The sequence below is a fragment of the Taudactylus pleione genome, unplaced genomic scaffold (assembly GCF_031769625.1).
Source record: "Taudactylus pleione unplaced genomic scaffold, aTauple2 ptg000436l, whole genome shotgun sequence".
Taxonomy (NCBI): Eukaryota; Metazoa; Chordata; class Amphibia; order Anura; family Myobatrachidae; genus Taudactylus; species Taudactylus pleione.
Genome location: NW_028284838.1, coordinates 10,278,205 through 10,303,905, shown reverse-complemented (window position 1 = coordinate 10,303,905; position 25,701 = coordinate 10,278,205). Strand labels below are relative to the sequence as shown.

At 47.8% G+C, this 25,701-nt stretch overlaps 1 protein-coding gene across 1 annotated transcript in view; it reads left to right on the top strand.

Moving 5' to 3' along the window:
• The window catches only part of MED12L (mediator complex subunit 12L), a 709,720-nt gene that overhangs the window by 17,442 nt on the left and 666,577 nt on the right, over positions 1-25,701 (top strand). The window contains exons 2-4 of the mRNA XM_088447707.1: positions 18,623-18,727; positions 21,894-22,085; positions 23,739-23,898. Of these exons, the coding sequence (XP_088303833.1) occupies positions 18,623-18,727; positions 21,894-22,085; positions 23,739-23,898 (457 nt within the window). The remainder of the gene's footprint in view (positions 1-18,622; positions 18,728-21,893; positions 22,086-23,738; positions 23,899-25,701) is intronic.

The window sequence follows — 25,701 nt, the reverse complement described above, 5'->3', positions numbered from 1 at the left end:
GATTATATATATATATATATTCTCTACAAACCGACTGTCACTCTCCACATAGAAATATCTCCTTCTCCGGTGCCCATTGGAAAGAGACTTGTATATGGGCAATACGGACAAGTAGCGGCTCTTGGAGACTTCAAGATTTCAAAAATGTGTGTTTAATGGTGCACGTGCCGTTGTCACGCGCACAAAAAATGGGTGTGGCCATGTGTCAAGGGCGTTGCCACTCAAAATGTGATCTTGTCAGTATTCCCTTAAGGTAGTGGATAGATTCCCTTCCCTTTCTGTACCATGAGGTCATTAGTTACTGTCCAATGTCATTCTCTACCATCCACGTGGGCATAGAGGGGGAATACAATCTTGTGCCGATCGAAGCGAGCCCGCGAGGGGACAGCTATGTTCTTTTGGTGGATTGTATGGGCAGGAAACCGCATTTCCACCCTCACTGAACGTCACTTCCACGTATAGAAACAGGAGATTTATATACAACCATTCCCATAATGTCTCGTCTTCCCTGCTCCTCTTCCTCCTTCCCTTACTTACCCCCTGCACCACTCACACTTTATCCCTCTTTAACCCTGCACTTTTTTGGTGAGACACACAGGGGTGGACAGGTACACCGAGCTGGTGAGGCACACCGATGTAGTGTAGTACACAGAGGAGGTGACAGCGAGGGAGGACAGCACACACAGGGGGACAGGGAGGGAGGTCAGCGCACACAGGGGGACAGGGAGGGAGGTCAGCGCACACAGGGGGACAGGGAAGGAGGTCAGCGCACACGGGGACAGGGAGCAGTGCCGGGCTGGGCCGGGGGGCAGGGTGCCATGTGCCCCCCGGGCCGCAGCGTCATGCGGGCCGGTGCAGTCTGTGTCACTGTGACACAGGCTGCACCGCGTGTGTAGCGCTGACCGGACGGAGTTCGGTCAGCGCTACACAAGTGACAAACACACAGCCGCCGGCTCCGGCAGCTGTGTGTTTGTTGTAAGCAGCAGCCAATGAGAGTCTGTCAGACTCTCATTAGCTGCTGCTGCTGCGCCCACTGCGGGAGCCGCTCCATCTTCCGGCTCCCGCAGTGGGCAATGGGAGAGACGTCATGATGTCATATGATGTCCCATAATACAGAGCGGCTGGCCCGGGAGGACAGACGGAGGAGCAGATGGCGGCGGCGGGAGCGGGGATTCAGGTAAGTGTTTTTTTTTATTTTGTTTTTTATATTATGTGTGTCTACTGGGGGGGGGTCTGGCACTACTGGGGGCACTACAAAGGGGGGGACTACTACTGGGGGCATTACAAGGGGGGTGGGGGACTACAACTACTGGGGGCACTACAAGGGGGGGACTACTACTACTGGGGGCACTACAAGTGGGGACTACTATTGGGGGCACTACAAAGGGGGGGAGTACTACTACTGGGGGCACTACAAGTGGGGACTACTACTGGGGGCACTACAAAGGGGGGGAGTACTACTACTGGGGGCACTACAAGGGGGGAACTACTACTGGGGGCACTACTGGAGGCCTGCATAAGGGTGTTCTCTCCTGTGGCACACGGGGGCACTGCATATGGGCACTACGACAGGGGGCTGCCCTAATCTTTATTTTTACCTTACATTAATCCCATATGGACCTGCCTCCTCCCTGGAACACTTGAGGGTGGGGGGGGCGCCGTAGCACACATATTCTTCGGACACCCTGGCTACACGCTACTCCTCTGCATTTGCCCCCCAGGCTAAAAGTTGCCAGCCAGCCCCTGACAGGGAGGGAGGGAGGTCAGCGCACACAGGAAGATAGGGAGGGAGGACAGCGCACACAGGGGGATGGGGAGGGAGGACTGTATATACACAGGGGCAAAAGGGAGGGAGAACAGTATGTGACGTGTACAGTAAGCAATAGTTTATATACAGTATATAACTCACCTTTTTCCTCCTTCTGCTGGGCTGCTTCAAGTTACTCTCCCGCAGCCCCGCTCCATCATCCGGCTTCTCCTCGGAATCCTGGCTGAAATCAACAGCCCCGTCAGGGGGGCTATTGCGATCACGGGGGTACCCACGGGGGTGCACTGTTTTGATCGTGGGGGGAGGTACACGCGGGCGGGGGTGCGCGGTCATGATTGTGTGGGGGAACCCGCACGCGGGGGGGGCGGCTGTTGTTAACACGCGGGGGTGGACCTGCTGGGGGGTAGGGGGGGGCCCTGTTGTGATCGCTGGTGGGTGGGGAGGCGCGGATGTGATCTCGCTGGGGGGGGTGGGTACCCGCCGAGGTGGTTGTCACTAGTGATCGCGAGGGGGTGCACTGTGATGTGCAGCACACAGGGAAGCAATAGCTCCGCCTCCAGCTGAGCATGGACACTAGAGCCCATTACATTGCAGCCATTTTGGGAGGGATTTTCGGCCGGGCATCTCAGTAGCCGGACCGGCCCATCTTGGCATCGGCCCTTCTGGCATTTGCCAGAACTGCCAGATGGCCAGTCCGGCCCTAACTGTGTCTCATAACAGGAGTAAGGGACTATTGTGTGGCATAATTTGAATTAGGGATAATTTATTATACAGGGCATTACTGTGTGTGGCATAATATGTTATAGCTCTCCTGCCCAAGTTATTAAAATGTCTATTTACGGCTCTGCTGGTCCGCCGGCACAGACATCAGGCAGGCAGGAGGAGGCAGAGCCTGAGGCAAGATGAGAGGCATAAGGAAGGCAAAAGCTACATCAAAGTTATGATCAAATATGTTAGTACATGTGTAGTGGTCTCATTTACCCACAACTTACCAGCATTGCAAGGGTTACTGGGCGGCTCACCACTGCCTCCTCCATGCTCACTACCACCACCCTGACCCCTCCATACTCACCACTACCTATCTGCACTACCCTCTGACCCCTCCTTACCAACCACTATCTCTCTGCACTACCTCACTGACCCCTCCATACTCACCACTATCTCTCTGCACTACCTCACTGACCCCTCCATACTCACCACTACCTTTCTGCACTACCCTCTGACCCCTCCTTACCAACCACTATCTCTCTGCACTACCACCCTGACCCCTCCATACTCACCACTACCTTTCTGCACTACCCTCTGACCCCTCCATACCAACCACTATCTCTCTGCACTACCTCACTGAACCCTCCATACTCACCACTATCTCTCTGCACTACCTCACTGACCCCTCCATACTCACCACTACCTTTCTGCACTACCCTCTGACCCCTCCATACTCACCACTATCTCTCTGCACTACCTCACTGACCCCTCCATACTCACCACTATCTCTCTGCACTACCTCACTGACCCCTCCATACTCACCACTACCTTTCTGCACTACCCTCTGACCCCTCCTTACCAACTACTATCTCTCTGCACTACCACCCTGACCCCTCCATACTCACCACTACCTTTCTGCACTACCCTCTGACCCCTCCATACCAACCACTATCTCTTTGCACTACCTCACTGACCCCTCCATACTCACCACTATCTCTGCACTACCTCACTGACCCCTCCATACTCACCACTACCTTTCTGCACTACCCTCTGACCCCTCCTTACCAACCACTATCTCTCTGCACTACCACCCTGACCCCTCCATACTCACCACTATCTCTCTGCACTACCACCCTGACCCCTCCATACTCACCACTATCTCTCTGCACTACCTCACTGACCCCTCCATACTCACCACTATCTCTCTGCACTACCTCACTGACCCCTCCATACTCACCACTATCTATATGCACTACCCTCTGACCCCTCCTTACCAACCACTATCTCTCTGCACTACCACCCTGACCCCTCCATACTCACCACTACCTATCTGCACTACCCTCTGACACTTCCATACCAAACACTATCTCTCTGCACTACCACCCTGACCCCTCCATACTCACCACTACCTATCTACACTACCCTCTGACACTTCCATACCAACCACTATCTCTCTGCACTACCACCCTGACCCCTCCATACTCACTACTACCTATCTGCACTACCCTCTGACCCCTCCTTACCAACCACTATCTCTCTGCACTACCACCCTGACCCCTCCATACTCACCACTACCTTTCTGCACTACCCTCTGACACTTCCATACCAACCACTATCTCTCTGCACTACCACCCTGACCCCTCCATACTCACTACTACCTATCTGCACTACCCTCTGACCCCTCCTTACCAACCACTATCTCTCTGCACTACCACCCTGACCCCTCCATACTCACCACTACCTTTCTGCACTACCCTCTGACCCCTCCATACCAACCACTATCTCTCTGCACTACCTCACTGACCCCTCCATACTCACCACTACCTATCTGCACTACCCTCTGACACTTCCATACCAAACACTATCTCTCTGCACTACCGCCCTGACCCCTCCATACTCACCACTACCTATCTACACTACCCTCTGACACTTCCATACCAACCACTATCTCTCTGCACTACCACCCTGACCCCTCCATACTCACTACTACCTATCTGCACTACCCTCTGACCCCTCCTTACCAACCACTATCTCTCTGCACTACCACCCTGACCCCTCCATACTCACCACTACCTATCTGCACTACCCTCTGACACTTCCATACCAAACACTATCTCTCTGCACTACCACCCTGACCCCTCCATACTCACCACTACCTATCTACACTAACCTCTGACACTTCCATACCAAACACTATCTCTCTGCACTACCACCCTGACCCCTCCATACTCACCACTACCTATCTGCACTACCCTCTGACACTTCCATACCAAACACTATCTCTCTGCACTACCACCCTGACCCCTCCATACTCACCACTACCTATCTGCACTACCCTCTGACACTTCCAAACCAAACACCATCTCTCTGCACTACCTCACTGACCCCTCCATACTCACCACTACCTCTCTGCACTACCCTCTGACACCTCCTTACCAACCACTATCTCTCTGCACTACCACCCTGACCCCTCCATACTCACCTCTACCTATCTGCACTACCCTCTGACACTTCCATACCAAACACTATCTCTCTGCACTACCACCTGACCCCTCCATACTCACCACTACCTATCTGCACTACCACCCTGACCCCTCCATACTCCCCATTACCTATCTGCACTACCCTCTGACACTTACATACCAAACACTATCTCTCTGCACTACCACGCTGACCCCTCCATACTCACCACTACCTATCTGCACTACCCTCTGACCCCTCCTTACCAACCACTATCTCTCTGCACTACCTCACTGACCCCTCCATACTCACCACTACCTATCTGCACTACCCTCTTACCCCTCCTTACCAACCACTATCTCTCTGCACTACCACCCTGACCCCTCCATACTCACCACTATCTCTCTGCACTACCACCCTGACCCCTCCATACACACCACTACCTATCTGCACTACCTCACTGACCCTTCCATACTCACCACTACCTTTCTGCACTACCCTCTGACCCCTCCTTACCAACCACTATCTCTCTGCACTACCTCACTGACCCCTCCATACTCACCACTACCTATCTGCACTACTCTCTGACCCCTCCATACCAACCACTATCTCTCTGCACTACCACGCTGACCCCTCCATACTCACCACTACCTATCTGCACTACCCTCTGACACTTCCATACCAAACACTATCTGTCTGCATTACCTCACTGACCCCTCCATACTCACCACTACCTATCTGCACTACCCCCTTACCCCTCCATACTCCCCATTACCTATCTGCACTACCCTCTGACACTTCCATACCAACCACTATCTCTCTGCACTACCACCCTGACCCCTCCATACTCACTACTACCTATCTGCACTACCCTCTGACCCCTCCTTACCAACCACTATCTCTCTGCACTACCACCCTGACCCCTCCATACTCACCACTAACTTTCTGCACTACCCTCTGACCCCTCCATACAAACCACTATCTCTCTGCACTACCTCACTGACCCCTCCATACTCACCACTATCTCTCTGCACTACCTCACTGACCCCTCCATACTCACCACTCCCTATCTGCACTACCCCCTTACCCCTCCATACTCCCCATTACCTATCTGCACTACCCTCTGACACTTCCATACCAATCTTTATCTCTCTGCACTACCTCACTGACCCTTCCATACTCACCACTACCTTTCTACACTACCTCCCTGACCCTTCCATACTCACCACTACCTTTCTGCACTACCCTCTGACCCCTCCTTACCAACCACTATCTCTCTGCACTACCACCCTGACCCCTCCATACTCACCACTACCTATCTGCACTACCCTCTGACACTTCCATACCAACCACTATCTCTCTGCACTACCACCCTGACCCCTCCATACTCACCACTACCTATCTGCACTACCCTCTGACACTTCCATACCAACCACTATCTCTCTGCACTACCACCCTGACCCCTCCATACTCACCACTACCTATCTGCACTACCCTCTGACCCCTCCTTACCAACCACTATCTCTCTGCACTACCACCCTGACCCCTCCATACTCACCACTACCTTTCTGCACTACCCTCTGACACTTCCATACCAACCACTATCTCTCTGCACTACCACCCTGACCCCTCCATACTCACTACTACCTATCTGCACTACCCTCTGACCCCTCCTTACCAACCACTATCTCTCTGCACTACCACCCTGACCACTCCATACTCACCACTACCTATCTGCATTACCCTCTGACACTTCCATAGCAATCACTCTCTCTCTGCACTACCACCCTTACCCCTCCATACTCACCACTACCTATCTGCACTACCTCACTGACCCTTCCATACTCACCACTACCTTTCTGCACTACCCTCTGACACTTCCATACCAAACACTATCTCTCTGCACTACCTCACTGACCCTTCCATACTCACCACTACCTATCTGCACTACCCTCTGACCCCTCCTTACCAACCACTATCTCTCTGCACTACCACCCTGTCCCCTCCATACTCACCACTACCTATCTGCACTACCTCCCTGATCCCTCCATACTCACCACTACCTAACTGCACTACCCTCTGACACTTCCATACCAAACACTATCTCCCTGCACTACCTCACTGACCCTTCCATACTCACCACTACCTATCTGCACTACCCTCTGACTCCTCCTTACCAACCACTATCTCTATGCACTACCTCCCTGATCCCTCCATACTCACCACTACCTATCTGCACTACCCTCTGACACTTCCATACCAAACACTATCTCTCTGCACTACCTCACTGACCCTTCCATACTCACCACTACCTATCTGCACTACCCTCTGACCCCTCCTTACCAACCACTATCTCTCTGCACTACCACCCTGACCCCTCCATACTCACCACTACCTATCTGCACTACCACCCTGACCCCTCCATACTCACCACTACCTATCTGCATTACCCTCTGACCACTCCTTACCAACCACTATTTCTTTGCACTACCTCACTGACCCCTCCATACTCACTACTACCTATCTGCACTACCTCACTGACCCTTCCATACCAAACAGTACATCCCTGCAGTCTGTCCTATCCCCCTGGCTCCTCCATACCAAGCACGGCACTCCACGCCCCCCACAACCTCCCTTGACTACATTACTGATAGCCATGCACAGGACCCTCAAGTTTAGCACTTCCAGGCTGCTTGTATATCTCGTGCACCTGAATTATTTAGCATATTTGCCTTTTATATGCACAGGAGTAGATCACTGACTGACCTCTCCAACTATATATATTGGGGTTACTAAATAAATGTCCTTATTTTTCCAAGGACAGCACTGTTTTTTTTTCAATGAGGATAACATTAAATTAATCAGAAATACACTATACATTGTTAATGTGGTAAATGACTATACTAGCTGCAAACATCTGGTTTTTAAAGGAATATCTACATAGGTATATAGAGGCCATTTTCCAGCAACCATCACTCCAGTGTTCTAATGGTACATTGTGTTTGCTAAGCAAGTTAGAAGACTAATGGATGATTAGAAAACCCTTGTGCAATTATGTTAGCACAGCTGAAAACGGGTTTGCTCGTTATAGAAACTATAAAACTGGCCTTCCTTTGAGCTAGTTGAGTATTTGGAGCATCACATTTGTGGGTTCAATCATACTTTTCAAATGGCCAGAAAAAGAGAACTTTCATGTGAAACTTCAGTCTGTTCTTGTTCTTAGAAATGAAGGCTATTCTATGCGAGAATTTGCCAAAAAACTGAACATTTCCTACAATGATGTGTACTATTCAGTAGCGGCTCCAGGCACGGGCAAGCCATCCGTCACCCGGAGCGCTACTGTTTCTGTAGGGCGCAGGAAACTCCCACCTCCCTTCCAGCGAGATGGGCTATATTTAAGCTCAGCTGGGAGGGAGCGGAGGAGGGAAGGGGCGGCAACACAGGACGGCGCTGGGCGCAGCACAGCCTAGCGCCGGCCCTGGTACTATTCCCTTTAGAGAACAGCACTAACAGGCTCTAACCAGAGTAGAAAGAGAAGTGGGAAGCCCCGATGCACAACTGTGCAAGAAGACAAGTACATTAGAGTCTCCAGTTTGAGAAATAGACGCCTCACAAGTCCTCATCTGGCAGATTCATTAAATGGTACCCGCAGAACGTCAGTGTCCACGTCTACAGTGAAGAGGCGACTCCGGGATGCTGGCCTTCTAAACAGAGTGGCAAAGAAAAAGCCATATCCAAGACTGGCCAATAAAAGGAAAAGATTAATATGGGCAAAAGAACACAGACATTGGACAGAGGAAGATTGGAAAAAAGTGTTATGGACAGACGAATCGAAGTTTGAGGTGTTTGGATCACACAGAAGAACATTTGTGAGATGCAGAACAAGTGAAAAGATGCTGGAAGAGTGCCTAACGCCATCTGTCAAGCATGGTGGAGGTAATGTGATAGTCTGGGGCTGCTTTGGTGCTGGTAAAGTGGGAGATTTGTACAAGGTAAAAGGGATTTTGAATAAGGAAGGCTATCATTCCATTTTGCAACGACATGCCATACCCTGTGGACAGCGCTTGATTGGAGCCAATTTCCTCCTACAACAGGACAATGACCAAAGCACACCTCCAAATTATGCAAGAACTATTTAGGGAAGAAGCAGGCAGCTGGTATTCTGTCTGTAATGGAGTGACCAGCGCAGTCACCAGATCTCAACCCCATTGAGCTGTTGTGGGAGCAGCTTGACCGTATGGTACGCAAGAAGTGTCCAACAAGCCAATCTAACTTGTGGGAGGTGCTTCAGGAAGCGTGGGGTGAAATTTCTTCAGATTACCTCAAGAAATTAACAGCTAGAATGCCAAATGTCTGCAATGCTGTAATTGCTGCAAAAGGAGCATTCTTTAACAAAAGCAAAGTTTGAAGGACAAAATTATTATTTCAAATAAAATCATTATTTCTAACCTTGCCAATGTCTTGACTATATGTTCTATTCACATTGCAACTCATTTGATAAATAAAAGTCAGTTTTCATGTAAAACACAAAATTGTCTGGGTGACCCCAAACTTTTGAACGGTTGTGTGTGTGTGTATGTGTGTGTATATATATATATATATATATATATATATATATATATATATATACAAACAGACCGGCGGCACTCGTCCAAAAAAAACACAAACGGCAGGTCAAATGCGTATCAACGTTTCGATGTTACGCATTTGACCTGCCGTTTGTGTGTTTTTTTTGGACGAGTGCCGCCGGTCTGTTTGTATATTGAAGCCTACTGGAGTGGAGCTTCTCCGGAAGGCACCCTTACGTTTGCCATATTACATGGGAGTGCCACCCGTACTGGTGTATGTATATATATATATATATATATATATACAGTGTGTGTGTATATATACACAAAATGAGTGTAACGCCACGCAAGGTGGCAAACACGATGCGTCACTCCTGGGCTTGAAAGTGAAATGTTTACTCCGACGTTTCGGGACTCTGTCGGTCCCGTCTTCAGGAAATTACATATGAAGACGGGACCGACAGAGTCCCGAAACGTTGGAGTAAACATTTCACCTTCAAGCCCTGGAGTGACTCATTGTGTTTGCCACCTTGTGTGGCGTTACACTCATTTTGTGCATTATCCCATTGTGCAGGCACCCAGGCTATTACTACCGGGAGGAGCAATGAGTGCCAAACCAGGACATTGTGTATATATGTGTATATGTATGTGTGTATATATATATATATATATATATATATATATTATGCAGCATCTGAACTTGAGTATTATAGTAGTCCCCCCCCCAGCGTGTGTGTGTCAGCCTCTCCCCCCCAGCGTGTGTGTCAGCCTCTCCCTCCCCCAGCGTGTGTGTCAGCCTCTCCCCCCCCAGCGTGTGTCAGCCTCTCCCCCCCCAGCGTGTGTGTCAGCCTCTCCCCCCCCCAGCGTGTGTATGTCAGCCTCTTCCCCCCCCAGCGTGTGTGTGTCAGCCTCTTCCCCCCCCCAGCGTGTGTGTGTCAGCCTCTTTCCCCCCCCCCAGCGTGTGTGTGTCAGCCTCTTCCCCCCCCCCAGCGTGTGTGTCAGCCTCTTCCCCCCCCAGCATGTGTGTCAGCCTCTTTCCCCCCCAGCATGTGTGTCAGCCTCTTTCCCCCCCAGCGTGTGTGTCAGCCTCTTTCCTCCCCAGCGTGTGTCAGCCTCTTCCCCCCCCCAGCGTGTGTGTGTCAGCCTCTTCCCCCCCCCAGCGTGTGTGTCAGCCTCTTCCCCCCCCCCAGCGTGTGTGTCAGCCTCTTTCCCCCCCCAGCGTGTGTGTCAGCCTCTTCCCCTCCCCCCAGCGTGTGTCAGCCTCTTCCTCTCCCCCCAGCGTGTGTCAGCCACTTCCCCCCCCCCAGCGTGTGTGTCAGCCTCTTCCCCCCCCCAGCGTGTGTGTCAGCCTCTTCCCCCCCCCCAGCGTGTGTGTCAGCCTCTTCCCCCCCCAGCGTGTGTGTCAGCCTCTTCCCCCCCCAGCGTGTGTGTCAGCCTCTTCCCCCCCCAGCGTGTGTGTCAGCCTCTTCCCCCCCCCAGCGTGTGTGTCAGCCTCTTCCCCCCCCCAGCGTGTGTGTCAGCCTCTTCCCCCCCCCAGCGTGTGTGTCAGCCTCTTCCTCCCCCAGCGTGTGTGTCAGCCTCTTCCCCCCCCCAGCATGTGTCAGCCTCTTCCCCCCCAGTGTGTGTGTCAGCCTCTTCCCCCCCAGTGTGTGTGTCAGCCTCTTCCCCCCCAGTGTGTGTGTCAGCCTCTTCCCCCCCAGTGTGTGTGTCAGCCTCTTCCCCCCCAGTGTGTGTGTCAGCCTCTTCCCCCCCAGTGTGTGTGTCAGCCTCTTCCCCCCCAGCGTGTGTGTCAGCCTCTCCCCCCCCCCAGCGTGTGTGTGTCAGCCTCTCCCCCCCCCCAGCGTGTGTGTCAGCCTCTTCCCCCCACCAGCGTGTGTGTGTCAGCCTCTTTCCCCCCCTCCAGCGTGTGTGTGTCAGCCTCTTTCCCCTCCAGCATGTGTCAGCCTCTTTCCCCCCCAGCGTGTGTATGTCAGCCTCTTTCCCCCCCCCCAGCGTGTGTGTCAGCCTCTTTCTCTACCCCCCCAACTCTCCACCACTTACCTTATTTGCTTCTTACTCTTCGGCTCCTCTCGATCCCTTCCAGCAGCCTGGCCCCTTGTTATTACACAGCGCACTTTATGTCATGACATCACGCGCGCTATTTCATAACCAGGGGCCGCGGCGGGTGTCTGTCTTGTTGGAGCCGGAGCGGTCAAAGCGGGCACGCTCCGGCTCCAACCATTTCATTAATGGGGACCAGGTTGGCGGGCAGCGGCGCTGTGGGATGCAGGCGGCCATGGGCCCCTGCACCACAACGGGCCCCGGTGCAAGGCACCCGCTGCACCACCGCTAATTCCGCCCCTGACTTTTACTAACCTATACATTCTGTAAAGACCCTTTCAGTATTAGTCATGTGATTTATGCAAGTACTCTCCAAAAATAAGGATATATATTACATACTATATATTCATGTCACTTGTGTACTATACACAGAACATTATTTTTTGTCCTTCATTCTTGCCTAATATTATTTAGCGTGTAGGTAAAACAAACACAAACAATCATTACTTATTAGCAATCAGTTACTTGTTCATTCCAAAGTGCAGTTTCAATCTCTACTTTTATATGAATTTTAATTTCATAGATACCCTTTGTTAATTGTATGTAATCCATACTTGCCCATCAACTCACCTCAAAATACTGCAGTTAATGAAATCCTCACCTCAGTAAACATCACCTATAACTAGAGCCTCACACTGGCTGTGAATTCTTATTGTGTTCTTGTTCTTCCTGTTGGGTCAATAGTTTGTAAAAATTACTTATGGTAATCGTCTTTTTACGAACTGCATACCCTGAAGCAGAGGTGTAGCGTGTGGCCATGGCGCCTGGAGCATGTGTGTGCTACTGCGTCCCCACCCCCTAAGTGTGCCAAGGAGGGGGGCCTGTCCAGCATGTAGGGGCAAATTAAAGGGAAAATACAAATAAACATTATGGGCAGTATCAAACTGGGACATGGAGGGCTAGATATATTCCAACCCACTAAATTAATTCCACCAATTAAAAATAAACCACACTAGTGCCCACAATTCACGTTATGCCACACAGTAGTGCCCCTTATTCACATTATGCCACACCGTAGTGTATTTTATTCATTTTATGCCACAGTAATGCCCCTTATTCACATTGTTACAAAATAATGGCCACAGTGCACATTATGCCACACATTGGTGCCCATTAATTTGCATTATGGCACAGTTTTGTCTACTTTTTCATATTATGCTACACAGTAGTCTCCACAGAACATATTATTCCACAGTAGTTTCCCTATTACACATTATGCCACAGTAGTCCCCTTATACACTTGTCATAGTAGTGCCCCTTATTGGCATTTGGCATCAGAGAAGTCAGACGTGACCTCACCAGTATCACCCTAACCGCTCAGGCTTCTTCCAGTCACATGTATTGCGACCCAGGCTCTCATCAGCAGTGCCTGACTCAGGCCTCCGCTCAGCAGCAGGGACACAGCCACCATATTCTCTCCTCCGTGCTGACGTCAGGGCCAGGGTGGTATGTGGGACCCATCTCAGAGGTGGAAAAGAGGAGAAGCTGGGGTTGATGATGGGAGGAGACTTCCTCCTCAACCCTCTTTGTAATTGCCCGTGGCTCCACCCCTTCCCCATTCTGTTCAGTCACAGAGCTGGATTAAGATCCCACAGGGCCCTACATAAATACCGCCTCGGGGCTACATATTAATATATATAAATTTCTCACACAGCTCTCCCCACTCACTCAGATCTTCCCCCTTCTCACACATATCTCCTCCTCTCAGACACACACAACGATCCCCCCTCATTCAGACCCCGCCACAGCTCTCCCCCTTACACAGCTCACCTCACCTTACACAGATCTCCCCCTCACTCAGCCTCCCCTCAAACACCACAGCGCTCCACCCCCACTCATATCTTCTCCTCACTCAGATCCCCCCCTCCACACACACGCACACCGTTCTCCCCCTCACAAAGATCTCCCCTTCTCACACAGACCAACCCCCGCACACACTCATACACACACAGCTCTTCCACTTAACAAAGCTCCCCTCCCTTCACACACACAGATATTCCCCCTTACTCAGATCTCCCCCCCCCCTTACTGTTGTAGGGCGCCGGAGTTCACATATTCGACTGGGGGGGGGGGGGGAATCGCCTGCAGAGCAGAGCCTGAAGCGCATAAAGAGATCAGTGCGTCCATACTGGGGTTGTGGCGTGGGCGGAGCCACAAGCGCCACTCCATCCACGCATGTCCCCTGTCTGGAGGCACTAATCTGTGTTTCACGCTCAGCAGGTGCTCTGCCCTTCGTCATATGGCTGATCTCCAGCGCCCTGGCCGGAGCAGGCACCTGGAGCAGGTGCTCCACTGGAGCCACCCTCGCTACTCCCCTGCCCTTGAAGACAGGGCCGTAACTAGGGTAGTGCGACCTGTGCCATGACACAGGGCACTGCAGGACAAGGCTGTTCGGGCGTGTCAGTTTTCTGTTTATTATCATGCTCACTTCTCCTCTTATTTTATCCCCAGCATCTCCTGGCCTCCCATATCTCTTCCCTGGCCCTTCCCCATGAGGACATGACCCTTTTTCATGTGCATTATGTCTCTATTTGCAAAATAGGGGGGCGCCAATGCTCTTTCTGGCACAGGGCACCAAAGTTACGGCTCTGCCTGGAGACAGGTCATGACTTTATAATCCATGATTTTGAATGGATGGAATTGAAGTATCTCCAGATAGACCAGATTTTGTTCTCTCTTTCTGTATAGTGTTCAGTAGGCTACATCATTCTCTAACATTGCCTCGATATGAGTCCTTATAACTGAACAATTATTTTCTATCCATGACATCCCCAGAGCACTGAGGTTGCACATATTCCTCTTTTTAAATTGTTTTTTCAGGATCATGATGGACAATGTGTTCAGCCTCAAATTCCTTCCAAGTCTCCAGCATTACTTTTAACTAGGGGTGTGCATCGGCCACTTTTCGTGTTTTGGATCTGGATCTTTCTTCGTGGTTTGGATCTGGATTGGTTTTGCCAAAACCACCCTTCCGTGTTTTGGGTTCTGGGCTTTGTGTTTTGGATCTGTATTTTTTTTTAAAAAAGCATAAAAACAGCTAAAATCACAGAATTTGTGGGTTTTTCTGCTCCTATGCTATTATTAACCTCAATAACCTTAATTTCCACTCATTTCCAGTCTATTCTGAACATCTCACACCTCACAATACTGTACTAGCTGGATGACTATGCTAAGCAACACGAGTGGGCGGCACAAACACGTGGCCCATCTAGGAGTGACACTGCAGTGGCAGACAGGATGGCAGTTTGAAAAACTAGGCCCCAAACAGTACATAATGCAAAGAAAAAAAAGAGGTGCAAGATGGAATTGTCCTTGGGCCCTCCCACCCACCATTATGTTGTATAAACAGGACATGCACACGTTAACAAACCAATCATTTCAGCGCCAGGGTCTGCCACACGACTGTGGCTGAAATGATTGCTTCGTTTGGGCCCCCACAAAACAAGCTGGCAATTAATCTGTCCCTGCACAAACTGGCTCTACGGAGGCAAGATGTCGTCCTCATCCTCCTCATTCACCGATTCCTCACCCTCTTCAGTGTTGTGTACATCCTCATCCTCACAGAGTATTAATTCGTCCCCGCTGGAATCCACCACCACAGGTCCCTCTGTACGTTCTGGAGGCTGGTCTCCCTGGAAGAGTTGATAATTCATGTTTATGAACATCATCTTCTCCACATTTTGTGGAAGCAACCTCCTACACCTTTCGCTGACAAGGTTCCCGGCTGCACTAAACACTCTTTCGGAGTACACACTGGAGGGGGGCAACTCAGGTAGAATAGAGCCAGTTTGTACAGGGGCCTCCAAATTGCCTCTTTTTCCTGCCAGTACAGGTACGGACTGTCTGACATGCCTACTTGGATGCTGTCACCGATGTAATCCTTTAACAGACAGACGCACGCTTCTCGCTGCTGCTTTGAGGATGCAGGTGCGGCTACAGCCCACACAATTCACAAAGACAGAAAAAAAAGAATTTTTTTATTGTTTGTGGAGCACACTTTGAGGGTTACACCACCCTTTAACAGACAGACGCACGCTTGTCGCTGCTGCTTTGAGGATGCAGGTGGAATCTAGACGGGATTTGGAACCGGGGACACACTACCTCCATCAGTTGTCTAAATTCCACTGCACTAATGGCGGATACCGGACGCACGTCTAACACCAACATAGCAGTTAAGGCCTCAGTTATACGTTTTGCTTCAGGATGACTGCTGTCGTACTTCATCCTCCTCGCTAAGGACTGTTGGAGGGTCAATTGTTTAGTAAAAGTAGTGGTGTTCCTACTTCCTCTCTGGGATGATGAACAACTCCCAGCAGCAGCAACAGCACTAGGAGGAAGTGGTTCTTGATCTTTCCCTATTTTATTTTTATCGGAGAAAGTTTGGTCCTCCATTTATGTTATATTGATATATACATGCGGCTAAGGCGCACACAAACACAGAAAATAATTTTTTACTTTTGTTGGAGACTAGTGCACTTTGTGGGTTACATCACTCTTTAAGAAATGAGCCAGCCGGCCCTTTACTTATGGGACACAGGCGCACGCTTGGCACTGCTCCTTTGTTGATGCACGTGCAGCCACAGTGTACACAGGACCTCATTCAGAGCCGGACACTATTTGCGCTCGCTCGTTCAGAAAAAAGGGGTGGCTATTCAAATGAACCGTTCGCTCTTTGCGGTCTGTTCACGCCTCTAGGTCTGAACGAGCGAACCAAACATGCGGTCGTTTTTTGGAAAACTACGCCCCCTGGCCGCTCGCAACCTACGTCATGTTCGCTATTTATTAGATTAATCGAGTACATCGACCAGCGTATGAACTGCTCGCTATTCTTGTGGTTGGTTTTTCCTACCGCAATCTTGCGAACAGTTCTGACTATAAAATAACCCACTGACGTGGTCAATGACGCTGCTGTATTAATTATGCACACCCATAAAACGCCCGTTTTGACCTTTAAGCACGCCTGCGTTCGGATCTCCACTCCCCGTTTTCAAGCACCTTCCCCTATTACCACCCACATACGCCTCCTCCTGTCACTCAAAATAGCAGGCATTCGCTATTTAGCGAACAAACGATTTTCGGCCGCACTGACTGGTTCGCGCATGCGTATTACGATCCGTATGCATGCGCAGTTGTGCAAACATCGCTCGGAACGAACGAGCGGCCGCTTACAAGCGGCTCTGAATCAGGCCCACAATTCACAAACACAGAAAATATTTTTTTATTTTGTTTGGAGTGTACTTTGGGGGTTACAGCACCATTTAACGGACAAGCCAGCCGGCCCTTTACTAATGTGACACAGGCGCACGCTTGGCGCTGCTCCTTTGTTGATGCACGTGCAGCCACAGTGCACACAATTCACAAACACAGAAAAAATATTTATTTTTTTTGCACTTGGGGGGAGCACCCCTGATGGACAGAGCACCCCCTGGACAACACTACAGCACCCCTTTAGGACTGGGACACTGCACAATACTTTGGAGTGGACACAGCCCCTCTGGACAACTGACTGCACAACACAGTCCAGCCAGCCCCTATGGACTTTGGAGGAGTGGACACAGCCCCTATGGACAACAGCAGCACAGCGCAGCACAGCACAGCACAACACTACTCTGCACTACACTACACTACACTACACAGCCCAGCCAGCCCTAATTCCCACCCTCCCTCTTCACTGTCCACAGCCGAGTGAGAAAATGGCGCCGACTTTTATATAAAATTAATTAGTCTGTTTGTTTGTCTGCCCAGTTATGCTTTTGGACACCCCTCCACTGATTGGGATGAAACCAATGTGGGGTGGTCCAGTTGGATCCTGGCCAGGTTTTAGCGGGGTTAGGGTCCCGGATGGACCTCCCGTTGGTTTACGCTGGGCAGAACTTTGACTGTGGGAGCCTGTTCTGAGACTTCCACTGGATGGATTTGGACGAAAACTTCACAGTGGTAACATTGGATCCCAGAAGACATACTAGAGGTTTGAGGCCCCAGTCGGGCCTCCCATTGGTGTATGCTGGGCAGAACTTTGACCCAGGGAACCTGTTCTGGGCCTTCCACTGGATGGATTTGGATGACAACTTCACAGAGGAGTAGCAATTGGTCTGGGATGCTTAATGGTGGTTGGGGTCCCAGTCGGACCTCACGGTGGAGTGCGCCAGGAAGAACTTTAACCAAGGGAGTCTGTTCTGGGCCTTACACTGGATGGATTTGGACAACATCACATATTAAAACTTATTAACTTGAAAATTCAAACCCAGGCAACACCGGGTACTTCAGCTAGTTATTACTAAAAGTTTTATCAACCGAAAAATGTAAGGAATGTTTGTGTGTTAAGTTTAAACTATTTGGGAAATATAACAAATTTGCTGCTGTGCTGAACCTAGCGAATTAGCAATTAAATGTGGATATATATTGTATAACCAAAAGAGATTAATGTAAATACCCATATATATTATCTGCCCCTATGTATTGACTCCAATAATATGACTAATAAATAATATTCAACTTCACTAAGAAAAATAAAATCTTATTATTTCTATAATGTTATATTCTTTGTCAAGTTAAGATTCATTTACCAACTGCTAAAGTGTAAACCCACAGGACAGATGCTCTTTTATGATTTCTTCATATTCACATTTTCACCTGGATCTATGGGTTAGTGCATGTAACTGTGGGACAAGATGGCAGCACCTGCAGGACAAGATGGCAGCACCTACAGGTGTGCAGTCATTTTGTTTTGCAAGATTACTAAAATGGTAAAGGAACTGATGCTTTTAAATGGGGGCAAACAGTCTTTTTTCTGGTGATATTTTCATTATTTTTATTTCTATGTATGTAGCAGAGGTTTTTTTGTTGTTGTATAAAAGTAACCACTACATATGGAAATAACCAGAATCATGTAGAGGTTTACAGAGGGTTTGGGAAAATGGATATTGATGACCAGAAAGAAAAACATTTGGAGGGTGACGACTTTGTGTCCATAGAACAAACACTAACTTACATTTGAGCTTAATTATATTTATTACAGGATGAACTAAATGCGGGAAATGTAAAACAAGGCTTCAGTAACCAACTGGCCTTTTCTGGGGATGAGCATGGATCTGCCAGGAACATTGTCATTAACCCATCTGAGGTAAGCGTGATGCCTATGCATAGGTCATACAAACTTTGCTGAAACTCTAGTAACGCTAACACCCGTTCCTTTCCCTACATTATGTTATGAGCTACACTTTGTACCGTAGGACTACATAATTGATGAGCTCCATGTCCTATTCATTAGAACTACTATATAAACTTAAATATTTCTCAATGCAATAAAGTACACTAAAGTGTACTCAGAATAACTTCCATTACTTTCAGTGCAGCAGCGTGAGTGCCACTCCATAACAGCTAATAAAAAAAGAAACCCCTTTAAGCACAGACTGACTTAATAAAACTGTCACTGTGCCGTTGTATAGGAGAAAGTCAGCCTCCAACAAAGTGCAAAAACAAATGAAAAAATAAATACAGAGCTTACTGAATAGTGCTTTCAATATTGTAGGAAAAACAAATCTGGACCAGAACAGTATTTTGAAATGTTACAAAATTACTTTATAATAATTTTGTACACACAGTAAAAATTGGCCACTTCATATTACAAAAGTGTCAAATAACGGACTGCATAAAACTATTCAAAATCAGGTTCTACTAAATTGCAATGCTGCAAGTCCCCTTCCTCCATAAGTGGCTAGGTTAGCAGTATAGACTTCATGATAATGATCTAGTAGTATCCACTAATCCTATAGGTATGCAAAGCGTAATACAGATGGGTCCACATTAGGGATGTGCAGGCTCGGATAGGTTCGAGTTTGCACGTGGAGTTCGGATTTTTCCCTCCAAAAAAACGGAACTCAGAACGAGGCAAAACGTCATCTTACATGGACGAACATCATCATTCCTGGACAAAAGACCAGGAATGATGATGTTCGTCCATGTAAGATGACGTTTTGCCTCGTTCTGAGTTCCGTTTTTTTGGAGGGAAAAATCCGAACTCCACGTGCAAACTCGAACCTATCCGAGCCTGCACATCCCTAGTCCACATACATCTAGCCTCCTTGCGCGTTAAACAGCCCACCTAGTTGCGCCATGCCGTGGCGTGACTCGGTAGCGCTGAGCGTCTTTTTGTGCGTCTTTTTACTTTCAAATGCGTCTTATTCGCACAACATTGCACATGGATAGCACAAGCAGCTTCTGTTTATTCAAATGATTTGCAGCATGCCTATAGAACATAGGAATGCTGCATATCATTTTGAACGTGTACAATTATGGATGTATCTGCATGTGAAACGCTACGTTAGTGTCAGTGGCTGTAACACTGTAACGTAGTGTTTCGAATGCAGATACACCCACAGACGTAGGGAGAACATATGCATGGTACATAGCACAAGCAATGTGAGAATTGTACTTTCAGCAGCTGCAATGAGATCATTACCAGTCTTGGGTGTGTGGAGTCCTCATTTAGCAAGTTCTTGCATTAAAGTTGGGCTCTCCCGCATCCATCTCCGCTGATCAGTTGGTTTTTGTGATCATTTTGTGATCATAGCTGGCTCACAGTCCTGGAAAACTCATAATCAATATGTCAATCTATGAAACTTTAAATTTCATATTTTTTTATTATCTGCACTTTACAGATTATAGGCCTGATAAAGAGATGTACACTAACGCTACCGCAGCTGCAAATATGTATGCAGCAACTGTGTGAAAATATGCAAATATGATCCATACGTTGAAAACCGCCAAATAATGCAGCTTAGAGAGAACTGTACACATTTTGAAACATTTGAAAACCAGGCCAAAATCAGAAATGAGGAGTCCAGGCGAAGAGATTATCCCAACAACACTCTTACAAAAGGTTTTCTGTTAGTCAAACAATTAAAATGGAATGATATTATTGTCTTCTAAAGATAAAAGAAAAAAAACCAGGGTTAAAAATATAAGCAATAAAGAACTAAACAATGCGCCCCATAGTGTATCAAACAACACATTTAATAGGCAACTATAAAAGATGCAGGTTACAGATCACGTACCAACCGGGTTGACGAAGCCCCGGTGATGAAACGCGTAGGGTCATGGCCTAGCGTGTGGACATTGAGTCGCAGGTGACTGTGCAAAGCTGTTAATGCCATATATGCTGGTGCATATTTTAAACAAGCTGTTATATTCGCGTTGGTCTGACCGGCACTGTTGGTATTTGATCTATAACCTGTATCTTTTATAGTTGTTTGATGCACTATGGTGCGCACCCTTTTCTTTTAGAAAATTGTTGTACCTGATGTGGATTCAGGAAAAATCTTTGAGGGCAAGACGCCGACCTAGGAGAAAAAGGTCTGTGTGCAATCACACCGGCTGTGAGACTAATTACAATAACCGGTGTGAATGAGAGCAACTTGTTATTTTAAACTTTGGTTTTATGAAGACGGAAAAATTGGTGTAAGAAATTTATATTTGCACACTTACTGTAATATATATATATATATATATATATATATATATATATATATATATATATATATATATATATATATATATATTAGGGATGTGCAGGCTCGGATAGGTTCGAGTTTGCACGTGGAGTTCGGATTTTTCCCTCCAAAAAAACGGAACTCAGAAAGAGGCAAAACGTCATCTTACATGGACGAACATCATCATTCCTGGACGTTTTGCCTCTTTCTGAGTTCCGTTTTTTTGGAGGGAAAAATCCGAACTCCACGTGCAAACTCGAACCTATCCGAGCCTGCACATCCCTAATAAATATATATATATATATATATATATATATATATTTAGGGATGTGCAGGCTCGGTTCTACTCGGTTCCGTTCGTTTTTTTTACCGAATCTTATTGGGTTTCAGCTGTCACGAGTTTTGGATAGCCAATAAGATGCGGTAAAAAAAAACGAACGGAACCGAGTAGAACCGAGCCTGCACATCATATATATATATATATATATATATATATATATGTATGTATGTATAAAATCTCCATAAAAAAAGAAATACACAGCAAGTAAGTGCTAACCGAGTGGTTTACAACTGTTAATGTGCAGCTGTATAGGAAGGAGAGTAAGGAGGCAATTAGTTCAGTAATTAATTAGCACATCTTTACAGTAATGTATTAGCCAGTATGGCAGAAATATTGTTATTGATGAACTATTGAATTATAAAATAATACTTCAAGATACCAGCTTGCTTTAATGTATTTTGCTCCTAGATTTTTAATGTATATATTAATGCATATAATGTATGTTTAATCTCTTCCAGATTGGAGCATATTTTAGCAGCATTCTAGCTGAAAAGTTAAAACTAAACACGTTTCAGGACACTGGGAAGAAAAAGCCACAAATTAATGCCAAAGACCACTACTGGCTGGTGACAGCTCGCTCTCAGGGTGCTATTCACAGCTGGTTTACGGATCTAGCTGGTAACAAACATCTGACTGTTTTAGCTAAGAAGGTATGAAATCCTTTTATTGTGTTAGGCTCTAATATGTATGGAATTAATAATATGCAATATAAGGACCTACGGGTGTGGTGGATGCAGTGCTAACAAGCCCTGCTTCTGACTGCACCCACAATTATCTCCTGTTAGCACTGATCATGTGTACTGAAGCCCAAATAGAGTATCAATGCACATGTGCCAACGCTATTCATGCTCAGAAAACCAGCCTACAAGCCTACAATACTGTAATTGTGCCTGATGATGTACTGCTCCTGTCCTGATAATATGGGTGAATGTATAAAATGTGGGGGAACAGTGGTCCTGATTCAGAGCCGGACGCTCTTTCAGAGCACTCGCTCTGACTCAGGGAGGCTTTTTTTTTTGTGTCAGCCTCCTCGCTGCTTGCTAAACTGTGGGTGACCACCCACAGCTTTTGCGAGCGGCCAGGTGATGGTCGCGACCATTGGGGCTTGCGACAAGACCCTTGTAGTAGGGTCTCGTTCCCGCAAGCCCCAGTGAGCTTCCTGCTCTAAATAGAGCAGGAAGCTCATCACTGACATCACTGGTGATGTCAGTGGTGCCTCCCACAAACTGCAGGCGTTCCTTCGGGAACGCCTCCGTTTGTGTAGCCACCCCACCTGCCCACCTCCAAAATGGGGCGAGCTGTCAATCACTATCAACAGCCGCCCCGTTTTGGTGTGAGACCCGTAGAAAAGGAGCGCCCGTCGCTGGCCGGTTCTCGCGCATGCCGGAGGCGGCGAATGCGCAGGGGGCAAACGTCGACCCACTTGCGAGCGGGTCTGAATCAGCCCCAGTGTACGGGGCCCATACCCCAACTGCATCATTCTCCCAATATAAGTGGGGATGCGAACTCTGTTTTAGATATTCCTTGATGTAGCTGGGTCAAGTATCTGCACCGGTCACACAAGATGGATAAATAAATCATGTTTCATGTAATTATATATATATATATATATATATATATATATATATATATAAATAATATGGAGCTATTGCTTCGGCCTCCATCACTGCAAAGTCAGATGTTGTAATTATATGGAGATTCAACACTGTTTATACTCTTCCCAGGAAATGTTGTTATCCAACAAAAATCCCTTCAAGAGCAAGGATCACTGTAAGGCTTTCCGAAAGACCCTCAGCGTAATTGACAATGGATCTGCATATATTTTTTGATTGAGTCCACCTTAAGGAGCACTGAACAAGAGTGGTCTCCTTGGGAGAATACCAAAGGGGAAATCACTGCTCTCCTAAAACAATATTTCTCATCTTCAGCCCAACACCACTGTAGAGTCTACTGCTGGCTGTCAGTCACATCAGTCGTGCCAGACAGTGGGCCGATATCTATGCAATATGGCTGGACTATGTAATTTTGTTTTTGGCAACCATGATAAACAAATTAAAAGCTCTGCACAAGAAATTGCTGCAGCCATGCTGGTATAAAGTTAGTAGAATAATCCCCTGACCATTTTAGAGTTAATAAATAAAATGTAAACCAAGGTGGAGATATCCATTATATCCTCTTTGTCTGGCCACTTAGTCAAGAAAACATGTTCCTTTCTATGTGTGAATGCACAGCACTGTGTATATTCTTGTATAGAGGAATTGTCTGTAGTGTAATATCCATAACTCTGTCACTTGGCATTGCAGGTACCCATTCTTAGCAAGAAAGACGATATTTTTGGATACCTGGCCAAATACTCAGTGCCACTATTGCGAGCTGCCTGGTTAGTGAAGATGACTTGTGCATACTATGCTGCTATTTCAGAAGCCAAAATAAAGAAGCGTCAGTCAGCTGATCCAAACATAGGTAATATGATTTTCAATATTCTTCCATACAGTGCCACATTTGCAAACTTTTGCAACCAAGATTGTTAATGCATACTGGTAGGCCCCTTTTAATAGAAAACATAAATCTCTGTATGTATGATATTCTGTGTACAAAATTCCTAGATTCCTTGTTTTCTTGAGAAATAATATATTTACATATATTTTAGTCTACCTAATCTGTTTGCCGATTTGAGCACACACCAGTAGTTGCAACTGAAAAGTAAAAACTAAACTCTACTGCTCCCAGGGCCTATTCACGGCTGGCTAAAGGGCCCCATACACCAAGTACTGATTGTCGCAATTCGGCAATCCCCAGATGCCGGGGTGAAACGATCGTTGAAATCCAACATGTTGGATTTCACTGATTTGCCGATCGCAATCAAAATGTGATTTTGATTTACAAATCAGTTTATTTTAACTGTCACAAAACACCCCCTTCTGCCTTGCTGCTGGGTTACTCACTTGTCACCGCGCTCCAGGTCCCGATTCTACGGCAGTTCTGCGGTGGGTCCAGGCGTCATCCATTCGGCTGCGGTGGCTGCTTCTCCTCTGCAGCTGTCAGTGGGCTCTCGAACGTCCATGAGCGGCATCCCTGGCAGTACCGGCTGCTGGGCACCCCATGACAGTTGGTTCGATTCTGGTTCTCAAGTATTCTGGTCCTATTCCAGCATTACGATCCTCTTCCGGTCCCAGTCCGGTCCAGAGCTACTCCGGGTTCCACTTCATCCAGTTCCCATTTGGTTCTAGCCTGGTTGAAGTTACCAACACTCTCCTTAATTTTGTCTACTTGCACCTGTGTGCATCAAGTATCTCCACTCTGGTTCCAACCAAGACTCCGGCTGTTCCACCAGTGCCTCCATTCGCCAGCAGCCAGATCTTGGCTACCAGTTTCACACAGTACTCCCAATACAGTCCACCATTCCTTTCTCTAGCCCATGAGCAAAAACTACATTAGGCCGTCCAGCTTTCTGCTACTTGCCCCATATCCCACTCTAGCCAGAGACTTCAGTCCTGGTTCAGACAAACGTGACATTAACATGTAGAATTTCACCGATCATCCGATGGATCCACGAACATTGATGGCTGCTGCTCGGCATTTCCAATCCGATCGGAGGATCGTGCAATTTGTCATTAGATGCATGGGGCCCTTTACTCATCTAGAATATCATTAGCTTACATGGCATTTCAAAGTATGCAAAGTTAAGTGGGGGAGGGGGACTAAAATGTTTGGCCACCAGTGTGATCAAGGGTCTAAAAAGTAATAAAAAAATCTTCCCAGGAGAACTCTACTATCTTCATTGTACTGGGTGTGCCAGCTTCTTCATAAGAGGACCTGTCCTATGATGCAAATGTCCTTCAGTTTATTTTGCCTCCTGCTCTATTTTTTTTTTTTTTCTATTTATGTTTTGTTTTTTTTTTTTTTTTAAAAGAAGAATATTTGTTGGAATCTGTATGTAATGCCGGCTGTCAAGTTGCCTCCTGTCAGAATACTGACAGTGGCATCCTGATGGTTGGTATCCCGGGTAAGTATACTTACCCTCTCCCTTTTACCTCCCTCAACCTCCTGTCTTGTAGCCTAACCCTAACCCTCCCCACCCTGCATCCTAACCCTCCCCATTAGTGCCTAACCCTAACCCCGATACGCTCCCTAAACTTAACACCTCCCGCGGCTAATGCTGAGGGCGCCCTGGACTTACCTCGTTCGGGCTGGCGTCCTTCGGTGTTCCAGCGTCGGGATTAATACAGGCATCAAAATACCGACTCCTATGTGTTACGATTACCG